Below are 11,491 nucleotides of genomic sequence, written 5' to 3' on the forward strand. Positions count from 1 at the left end.
CAGCGTTCTCGGCTGTAGTTTCAAAAACTTTTGAAACTGCGCATGATCAGAGTGAGCGGCCTATCGTCATGGAGCTGGGCTACCTGCTAAGGCAGATTTTCAGTATAGATAAATGAGCTGGAGGAGGAACAAACGCACAATACGACATTTTCCAATAACGCCTCTAAAGAAATTAATTACACTCTTATTTGGTGAAGTGTATTTGAAAACTTAACATTCAATCCTACATAAAGTTAATTTGCACTTAAGAATAAATGATAGACTCGCAAAAGGCTATGTAGCAGATATTTTAGAGAAACTTCCTGACTAAAATATATTACTATCAATCAAGCACGGTGAATAAATTTTTGAAACAATAAATATTAGTGCTTATGTATGGTTTTAGTATTTGCTGAATAGATCGTTAAAAGTGGGTGCTTACTGATTTTTGACTATGCACACTTAGTATTTTCACAGTACTTTGTAAAATTTTTGTTCAAGTGACGTATTTTAACTTGTGAAGATATTTTCCAAAACTCTGTTCACTATTTTAATATTTTATTAAGTCCTAAAAGTCTAAAACAAAACAGAGAATCCAAGGGCTCATTTACATCTCTATTTTACAAAGCACAGAAACCCAGTGATCTCAGATAACTCAATTACAATATCCTCCAACCCACTGTTTAATGTAGGAAATTCATTGCTAAGATCCTCCTTAAACATAAGCGGTATTACCAGACCACGTTCCCGTGTTACCAAACCACACTCTGTAGTATCTAAAAGTAAAGGAAGTAAACAACAGCTCTTATTACAACATCTAGTTACTTAGCATGGCTTCTAGAACACAGAACTTTTTCTTTTTTAATTTTAATTAGCAGTAAGTTTGTTTTTGGTCTTTTTTTTTTTTTAAATGATTTTTTATTATATTATGTTAGTCACCATACAGTACATCCCCGGTTTCCGATGTAAAGTTCGATGATTCATTAGTTGCGTATAACACCCAGTGCACCATGCAATACGTGCCCTCCTTACTACCCATCACCGGTCTATCCCATTCCCCCACCCCCCTCCCCTCTGAAGTCCTCAGTTTGTTTCTCATAGTCCATAGTCTCTCATGTTTCATTCCCCCTTCTGATTACCCCCCCTTTCTTTATCCCTTTCTTCCCCTACCGATCATCCTAGTTCTTATGTTCCATAGATGAGAGAAATCATATGATAGTTGTCTTTCTCTGCTTGACTTATTTCACTTAGCATTATCTCCTCCAGTGCCGTCCATGTTGTAGCAAATGTTGAGAACTCGTTCTTTCTGATAGCTGAGTAATATTCCATTGTATATATGGACCACAACTTCTTAATCCATGTTTTTGGTCTTTTTAAAAAAGCTTTTTTTACTTTTATACCACAAAGCAAAGTTTAAATTATATTAAGAATTACATTTGAACCTAGTGAATTTAGTCTTTCTTCTTCACTAGTATTTAAATAAAAACTACAATAGAAACGAATTGGTTAAAGATCATACAAGGGAAAACGCATGCACATTTACTCCCTTGTGCTTATTAAACTTATCTAGAACTTTATGACATTTCTTTTCTAAAATGTATGTAACAACTTTCATCGTTCTTAAGTTGTATTATCAAATGATACTTGTGGTATAAAAATTATTCTTCAAAGACTTAAATTTGTATATCTCTTGGTGTCTGAGAAATAAGACTAGCTGCCCATGTATAACAATTTTGTAAGGAATGGCCATATTTCTGATCTTTCTTTTGTGGAGTCTAAGTATTCAGTAAGGCCTCAAAGTCTATTCTAATTTACATGGCCTATTATTGACTGCAGCAAAACAACCTAGAATTATATAGAACACAAAGCCTTTTGCTTTAGGAAAACAAAAAACAAAACAAACCAAAACAAGCTTTCAGAACTTCTAATGGTGTGCAAAAGACAATCCGAAGTTGGAGGCTGGATACCAAGGCTTTAGTGTCCACTCATAGGGCTGAGACTTTGGGTGGAAGCCTCCTTGTCTGAGATAGTCTTCCATTTTTGTAGAGTTTGGAGGTTGGGGGTGGAATGGGCAGGTTCATTTAACTCTAAATGTGTATGCTTTTAGTGAATATTAAACACTCAATATAAATATTGAACAAGTCTTGTGTTTCATAGCAAATTGCAAACAATGTGCCCTCAAAATTGTAGTACAAAAAACAAAACAATTTTAGAGTTCAAATTTTATAAGTAGTAGTTTTTATGGTATTTTGGATATTAAGAAAAATATTAACTGTGGAAAATAATGTTGACAATATCAGTGAAAAAATGCAAATATATAAAATACATCATTTGTTACATTTCAAGTGCTTCTAAGTGTGCTTTTGATTTTAAATCTATTAAACCCCCTTCACCCTCTCATTTTCTATTTTAATTACCTCTACCTAAGTCCAACTTTTCACCCTTTTTCTACCCTTAGTTTTTCTCCAAAATCTTCCTCGATTATTTCTAACCTTACTAATCTCTTTTCTGAATTTCCCAATAAGAGAAATGTGCCTAGAATAACCAACAGTATTTAAAAACTCTTGCTCATTAACTACTTTAATTGAACATTTCCTTCTCCCTACTGGAATACAAATGCTGAAAATAGTGAAGTATATGAGATTGTAAAAGAAGCAATAATTAGATGGTAAATACTGGCTTAAGAACCAACAGGCAGGGAGCGAAGTACAGCGGGATCCACCCGGCAGCCTCTTCCTCAGTTGAAACCCCCATTTGTGAAGAATGAAGGTGGTTGTATAGGAGGGATGATAAGGAAGTCTGGGCCCCAGCCTGGATGAATCAATCAGGCTCAGTTGAAAAAAAATTTTTTTCCCAATCATTTGAATATTGGAGGGCCCAAGACTGAGTCATTACCATATGGGAATACAGCAAATGACTGGGGCAAGAAGGGCAAGCTCTCATGAAGCCAAATGCTTTGCAACCTCTTGGCAGGGAGGAGAGGACTCCTGGACATGCCTTCTCCAGGGTGAGGGTGTTGATCTGGCTGGAGGAGAGCTAAGGGCTCAAAGCTGTCATTTTTGATCTTCGATGATAACTTCATGCTCCAATGTTATTGTTTTAGTTGTCTCCACGGAGGATGGAGACACCTTGGCAGAGGAGCTTTGGTTAGGCACAGAGGTGGGAGATCCAGGCAGGGCTGATGAGGCAGGAGATGGGGTAGAACCAGGGATGCAGGTGACGTGATTCGACTTTCCGTCTGCGTGAATGATGATAGTGGTACTGTTGGTGGCCTTGCCAAAGTGGACAAAATATAAGACCAGAACAACAAGTGTTGTGGCAATTAGACAGGCCAAAAGACACACCAGAAATGTTTTCCAGAGTGACCACGGTTTTGCTGTAACCTGCAATGAATTATGAAAAGTGAATATTTCAGCCAACGACACAGTAGTGACTTTGGTAACTGATTTCAATTAGAATAAAGTTATCATTTTTCATTACTCCAAATGCTATAATTTAAAGTACAATATATCAGCTATCTCTTTTTCTCTCTCTCTCTCTCACACACACATACACACACACACACACACACACACACACCCCTTGTCCACAAGTCCATGAGGACAAAATGTTCCCTCTGAGTCACCCCTTTGTACTGAAGCAATAAGGCATCATTTCAAATGCAAACAGATTGCCTCTGGAATATATTACTGTTAAGTTATTATCAGCTACTAACATCGCAATATAAATTAAATTATCTAGTTAATCCTCAAGGCTAGGAAAATTATGAAAACGCATATCAAAACATTTAGATTGGTTATCTCTGAGTGATGGAAAATTGCAGGTGTTCTTTTGTTCATTGTTATCTCCTATTTTCATATTACATATTGAAATTTTATAATTAGAAAAATATTTTTTAAATAAATTTTTCTCTCTTAAACATACATAAGAGGACTTTCATTGAGCTCGGAAAGACCTCAAAATACAAAACGTATTAGCTCTGGTATGAGGTAGGGTCTTCAAGGAATAGAATAAAGCTCTGAAAAACTGTTGGGGGCCATGGGTCCCAGGTGTCACCAGGAGCTTGTGGACTGGCAGCATAGGAGAAGGGCAGAGTAGCCAAAGGACGTGGGGCCACTGAAGGGTTAAAGGACATGAGACACCTGCAGAGAGTCTGTAGGGCAGGGCCTGCTTGTCCCATTTCACCAGTGTTCCACCTGACTGGTAAAGACTCCCCACCTCCCCCCAGACCCCAAAACTTACCCACGGAGGCTGGAGGGTCACAGTGGGCAATCTACAACCACAGGGGGTTCCTTCATTCGAACAGTATGGATTTCTGGGCAACTGCAGAGAAAGAATTTTTAAATAAATAAATAAACAAATAAGTCCTATTGTTAAAGGTGAAGAGAGTTTTAACTGGGAACATGAACAAATGAAGCACATATAAATGATGTGAATCCAACATATATTAAATGAAGAACCAACCAAGTTCTAGGAGAATCCGAAACTCTAATAAATGGTATAAGGATATGAATTGTACAAATACATTATTCACATCAAATGATCCATGAAGAAAAATAAAATGATTGATTCAATAGATGCCCAAGGACCATTTTATCAAATTTCAGCATTCGGTCTTGACAAAAGCAGACAAGCAATACAAATCTCAAAGAACTACAAATAAAATCGTAATTCCCAAACGTGACAAGGAATGTTTACCTCAAAACAATGACTAACATCCTATTTAACAGTGAAACATCAGGCACATTCCTTTAAAGTCAGAAGTGAAGAACGTCCCCTCACACCAATATTAGGTAGTGTTTTTCTAGAAGTTCTCATCAGTATGTGTGAACAATGGAAAGGTGAAGATAAAGTTAACATTTTTTTCTACATCATATGACTGTTTACAAACAGGATCCCAAAGAATCAACTGTACAATCTTTCAAAAGGAATAAGAACTCATTAAATTGGCTGATTATAAAATTATGAAAAACATATGTAACAGCACTTGTGGGTGCGTGTGTGTGCATGTATTAGCAAATGCTATTCATAGTAATAAAGCAAAATAAAACAGCTAAGCATATCAAATGCTACAGGACTTGTATAAAGAAACCCACAGAACTTTACTGAGGAACAAAAAGACAACTTGGATAGATGTCCTCTTATGAAAAAACTTCAGCAGGATAAGCTCTTAATTCTCTGAATTTTAATTAATATCTTTATGGGATTTTTGGAGGAAAAACTTAGGTAAATTGACAAAAAATTTCACTTGGCAAAATAAAGCAATTATAAGAATAAAATTAGATTGGATGGGAGAGGGGACAGGAAGCAAAATATTACCAGTGATTCTTTTCTGGGAGGGATCATGAGTGATTTTTTCTTTTTTCTTTGTTATTGTCTATATTTTCCAATGCTCTAAAATGAACAAATAAACTCACAGTAATTGTTAAAAAAAAAATTCTACCTGTTGTTTTGGGGGATCTAAGAAGTTATAGACTGTCAGATTACAAAAAAAAAAAAAGGTGGGGGGGAAGGGGAGTCCAAACATTCCTTTTCATGGTTTCGGAAGTCAGTTTCACTATTTGGGTTTTTTTGTTTGTTTGCTTGGGTTTTTTAGTTACATTATCTAATCATTTGACTTAATGGAATAAATTGCATAGATTTTGGCATGTGGGGAAATAACACACTCTAATTTATAATGAAAAGGAGAAGGAAATAAAATGATGTATATATGATATTAAAGCAATGACATTTTGTAACTTCCCTTAAATATGAGTCATCCTATAAATTAAGTTTATGACGGTCTAGTTGTTGAATCCCAAAACTGATCATAAATCTAACCTTCAAGTGGCAAAACGATTCTTTTATCAAATCCTATCTTCCTATTGATTTCTTCTGATTCGTCTCTTGGTTCTACAACCTCAGGTTGATTTAAAATTTATTCTTCCCTATTATGAACATAGTAGTAAAGGTTTCTGAAAAGTAGTTTCTTACAATGAGATTATAGGGGCGCCTGAGTGACTCAGTCCGTTAAGCTTTTGCCTTTAGCTCAGATCATGATCCCAGAATCCTGGGATTGAGCCCCACATCGGGCTCCCTGCTTAGTGGGGGGTCTGCTTCTCCCTCTCCTGCTCGTGATATCTCTCTCTCTCTCTCTCTCTCTCGCACTTGCTCACTTTCTGAAATAAATAAATAAAATCTTCAACAAAAAATGAGATTATGTGAGAAATCTGAGTTCTATTTCTGACTCTGCCACTAGCTAAGTGGACTTAATATTTCAATTCCCTCATGTGTAAAATGAAGAGATTTGTTTGAATGAGGAATGAGACCCCATATATGTTCAAGAAATACAATTTTTATATTAGAGTATATACTAGAGTAACACATTTTCAACATAAGTCTCCCCATGTGATATTTTCCATAAATTACTACTTTAGATACATACAAATAGGTCAATGAGAATAAATATTTTCACTGAATCAAAATATATAATAATAAATAATAATATAAATAAACAATAGAAAATAAGCATAAATAAATAATGATATATAATATTAATGTGTGCTATAAACATCTTAAATAATTTACTAAAAATTTTGCCTACAGGTACCTTAGATATAAATGTCAAAATTCAGGCAAAATATCAAAATTTAGAGAAAAGTCTAGCGCACAATTCCCAAATGATATGAAAAGCAGTATCTGGTGTATTAAATAACCCCCCTCAACACTTGTGATTACTGGTAATAACGTCTCAGATTCCATTCATCCTGTAATAGCAAAATCAGAAAAATGCACCCTAACTTTCTTGAAGTAGTACACGTTAAATGTTGAAAGCAAGACTGAGACAGGAAAGCCACTAAAAGCCTTGGTACTCACCAGCTCTACTGCACTTTGCTCAATATCCACAGCATGAGGCTGTTCGCCATGCATTCTGAGGGTGTGGTATCTCAAATGCAACTCCAGAGATGTCTGTACTCACTCCGTGGATGAGAAGTCGGAAAATCCTGGATTTATGTTAAATTAATAACTGTATTTATTCAATCTGGGTTATGCAAAACAATAGTCATCTATTCCCTCCCCCCCCCCCAAATTTCCAAATTCAATCCCAAAATACACGATCTATGCTTGCTGGGGAAAAACAAACAGAAAAATTTGCTCCCTTCAAAAAAACAAGATGCAGAAAGTTGTCTCAGTTGTAAGAATGACTCCAGGATTCTGAGCAGATACAAACCCTTGCCCTCCTTATCTCACATAATTCATTTAAATCACAAAAACTTGATTTCTCACGGGTTAGGAATTTAGTTTCTGTTTCTTAAACCCACAAAGCCACTCCTTGATTATGAACATTGCAGAATATTCTGTAGCTAGGCAGAGGGATTATGGTAATGACTAATTTCAAAACTTTCCAGAAATAGAATAATGTTGAGAAAACAGGGTCATGATAGATGTAGGTGAATGGTGAATAAAATCTATGGTGCTGTTGAAGTCAGTGGCAATACTGAGATGGACAAGGGAAATAAAAACTTACTAAAACGGTTTTAGCCAAAAATAAAGACAAAAATAGGAAATAAGTATACTTCATTAGCTCTTGATTATATGACTCAAGGCTTAGCCAAGGTAAACCTGATCTGCTTCTATGTAAATTAGCGTTGCTTTAGGCTATGGAACGATGTCACCACTTCTCATGAATCCCAATCTTTTTGATGAGCAAGAACTAGAAAAGAGACAACGTCTTTGGTACTTTTCCGTTTGTCCCAAGGAAAAGTTCGCATGTTACAGCACGCGCAACTGAAGAGCTGTTTTACATAGTTGTGAGAATTAATGCTCCCTGGGCCTTTCACAATGTGGCCTGCAGTATGGAATGGAGAAAAAATGACTTTAAAGATCCTTTTTAGTTACACATTTCCTGTAAGCCCACCACTCCCAGCAGGAAGGCTAATGACATGAATTTCCAAAATATTAATAAATTTACACACATCCTAATTCAAAAGCAGACATGTCTTCTTATTGTGTGATAAGTAGATTCATGGAAAAAAAATGTATGCAACTAATTCCAAACCTCTGGACTTCTCATTCAGCAAATGTTAAATGACTAATAATTAAATTTATTTTGCATTTGTTTTGTATAAGTAACTGTTTCAGAGTTTTGTATGTTAGCAACACATATTCAGAAAACTAAAAAAGAGATAGTTAAAGAACATTTTCAAGTATCTAGAAATAAATCTACTAATAGAGGTGTACTACTTTTAAATAGAAAAAAATTATGAAATTTTAATGAGTAAATCATTAATGAAGTCCTAAATAAATATAGGCCTGGCAGCAACATAAATTGGTAAGACAACTTGAAAAGCATCTGATATTATCTAATAAATTTGAAGACATTCCTATACTATATGATCTAATAATTCTACCCCAGTATGTTCCCAGAGGAAACACACACACACACACACACACACACACACACACACACACACGAATGTTTATAGTAGCATTATTTATCAATTTTTTGAAAATGCCCCAAATTCACATCAATAGCAGAATAGGTAAGTAAGTTGTGATATATTTGTACAATAAAATACTTTCACCAATGAAAATGAATAAACTATTACTAAATACAGCAAATCTATGATTCTGACAAATATAATGTGGGAAAAATAACAGAGACATTAAATTGTCTTGTTTAGGGATACATTCATAAGGGATAGATCCATTTTTTAAAAAGCAAAGAAATGATTAACATAAAACTCATAATAGTGGTTACCATTCAGGGAAAGGAGAAAAGCAGAATTGGGACTGGATACAATGTGGAGGGACTTGAGAGGAGCTGGAAGTGTCCTTTTTTTGACCTGAGTGTGATAACACAGGTGTTCGGCTTATAAATATTCACCACACATGACCATTTCTTTAGGTATGATGTAAGTTAAAAGTAAGTGTTTACTGAGATATATTGGCGGGCTCTAATAAAATTCATATCATACGTTATTTTGATTTTTTTCGATACCCTCTCTTTCCTCTGTATTCAAAGCCATTCTCTGACAAGTAACGTGGAAACGCCATTGGCATTTTAGCTAGGCTTGATGCACTGAAATCTCCCGTTTCAAGGCTTGATGGCACAGTCAGAAGTAAACCGTAAAATAAACTAGTTGCTGTACCTGTGGCCTGATTTAAAAAAAAAAAAAAAAACAGTTGCTTTAAGATAAATAAGGTTGAGGTTTGCGTAATGATGGTGCCCTCTTTCAACACCAGCCTGAACAACTTCTGGCCCTGGGGTTTAGTGCCTCACTTCAGGAAAGGTGCTCAGGTCACTGAACTTTGGTGCCTCTCAGCAGGGAACAAGGTCGCCCCTGGGGCGCCCCGTTCTTCGTGTTAATCATCGTGCACCCCTGAGCCCATGCGTCGCCTCTGCTTCGTTTGTTCGCTGGCTCTGCAAGTATATTAGTTATTATCGATCCTCAGGCTTGAAACTAAACCTCCAGTTTTATGGTCTGGTCTAAGCATTCATGACCCAAGCCATTTTGTCCTATCCTTTAAGTGTGATCTCCACCTTGACCACCAAAGATTGAAATAGTACTCCCCAGAGAAAGGAGCGAGAGCCTAGGGCTCTTCGCTCTTCCCAACAACTGAAAGCTGCTTAATCAGCCAAGGTCACGAAGCACAAGACCATAGCAGCCAACCTGCATCTGGGTTTCTGCGACACTTCTTGGGCTTTCTTTGCTTTATCCACGAAGGAAAAAGGAGAGGCAATTGTTCAATATCCGTAGAAGAACTGAAGAGATTGTTTCTGGTTTCCGTTGTAAATATGAAAAGTTGATTCATATGTCAGTGCTAATTGGCATTTGTGCTTCTTCTTGGCTCTGAAGATCAGAGAGAAACCAAAAAAAAGGAAGATCAATTTCCGATTCTCTCCCATGGCTATGGAATCCCCAAAAGGAAAATGTAGAATTTTGAGAAAGTTATCTCGAAGCTCAGTACAGTAGGAAAAAAAAATTAGTAGACCAAAATAATAGAAGTTAAAACACCCTAAAATAAATGGTTTTGGTTTTTTTCTTAAGATTTTACCTATTTATTTGAGAGGGCACAAAACAGGGGGAGGGGCAGAGAGGGGAGGGGAGAAGCAGACTCCCCACGGAGCAAGGAGCCTGACACAGGGCTCAATCCCAGGACCTGGAGATCATGACCTGAGCAGAAGGCAGACGCTAAACCAGCTGAGCCACCCAGGCACCTCAAAAAGAAGTTTTATGATACATATATGTATATACTAAAATATATATATACTATGTATATGTATATATGTGTATATATATATACTAAAATGTTAACAATTACATATAAACATATATATTAACTATTTATTATATATAAATATATATACAAAATATATGGATCAGTGTTCATATATACTAAAATATACAAAATTCAATGCTTCTTCGTGAAAACATTTTTCTCTAATCTAATAAAAGCAAACACTTATGTGTCCAGGACTACGATAGGTACATAAAGTACTTTAACCTTCAAAAATGCCCTGTGAAAGAGTATTATGTCTAGATTACAGATGAGGAAGCCAACCCTCAAGGAGTTTAAGAAACGTCCTTCAAGTTGCAAAACCAATAGCTGCGGCAGAGCAGAAATTCAACCCCGAATCTGTCAAAAACCCACGTAGAACCAGAAAATCGATTCTTCAGATGGAAATCGAATAAACAAATCCCTTAGTAGACGAATAGTCTGATGTAAGTAAGATATGAAGTAACACACATGAATTGCACTCACTTATGATTTTTTGGATTTCTTTTGTACTTCACTTTTAAAACAATGTTCTATGACCATTTAAAAAAAAACAAAACAAGCATCCACACAGACTAGATTCATCCTTCCATTATAAATCCATTAACTTTAGTCTCCATTACTCACTGCCCTCAATCTACTATCTTGCTTCTCTTTTTTTCCACTAGTTTATGAAACATCTGACTTCATATATGTTTTTCCAATTAGAAAAGTAATATAAATATAAATATTTATAAATAAAAATAATATAAATATAAAAGTAATATAAATATACATAAATATAATTTAAATATAAATATATTTATAATATAAAGCATAAAATAAATATATAAAGTAATATAAATATAAATATACATTTTGAAGATAGTTCAGAAAATTAGAAAATAATTGTTTATCCACTATTGAAATGTGATGGATTCCATACAGACTTTTTTCAATGCATATCTAAAGATACTTATTCCTTTTCGTTTGGTTTTGTGTGTTTTATTGGTCACATAACAGTCTATTACATGAAAGTAAGAGTTGACTTAACCACGTTTCCATTGCTGAAGTATTTAGATTGTTTCTCTTTTATTGGTTCAACATGATATTCAATTTTGAAAAACAGTTTTTTCAAAATTTTTGATTTTTTTTAGGTTGCAATCTAGAAGTGGAATTAATTAGATCAGAACTCAATTAATATTGTCAACTTGTTGAAGAAAATTGTACCAGATGACACTGTCACTAACAATGTCACAAGATGGGGGCACCC

General features: G+C 35.3%; 1 protein-coding gene across 5 annotated transcripts; it reads right to left on the reverse strand.

The window, feature by feature from the left end:
* Positions 1-1,888: 1,888 nt before the first annotated feature.
* On the reverse strand, positions 1,889-9,651 carry LOC103664441 (dynactin-associated protein). Of its 5 annotated transcripts, none has more exons than XM_008692348.2 (4): positions 9,633-9,651; positions 6,835-6,962; positions 4,222-4,302; positions 1,889-3,362 (listed from the first exon to the last, which is right to left on the reverse strand). In XM_008692348.2, the coding sequence occupies exons 2-4, from the start codon at positions 6,886-6,888 to the stop codon at positions 3,033-3,035; spliced, it is 465 nt and encodes a 154-aa protein (XP_008690570.1). In that variant the 5' UTR covers positions 6,889-6,962; positions 9,633-9,651; the 3' UTR covers positions 1,889-3,032. The 5 variants fall into 5 exon arrangements, with proteins under 5 accessions (XP_008690570.1, XP_008690545.1, XP_008690562.1 ...); XM_008692323.2 differs by lacking the exon at positions 9,633-9,651 and adding an exon at positions 7,246-7,312; XM_008692340.2 differs by lacking the exon at positions 9,633-9,651 and adding an exon at positions 7,190-7,265.
* Between the last annotated feature and the right edge of the window lie 1,840 nt (positions 9,652-11,491).

This window comes from Ursus maritimus, unplaced genomic scaffold (assembly GCF_017311325.1).
Source record: "Ursus maritimus isolate PB19 unplaced genomic scaffold, ASM1731132v1 scaffold_18, whole genome shotgun sequence".
NCBI classification, from domain to species: Eukaryota; Metazoa; Chordata; class Mammalia; order Carnivora; family Ursidae; genus Ursus; species Ursus maritimus.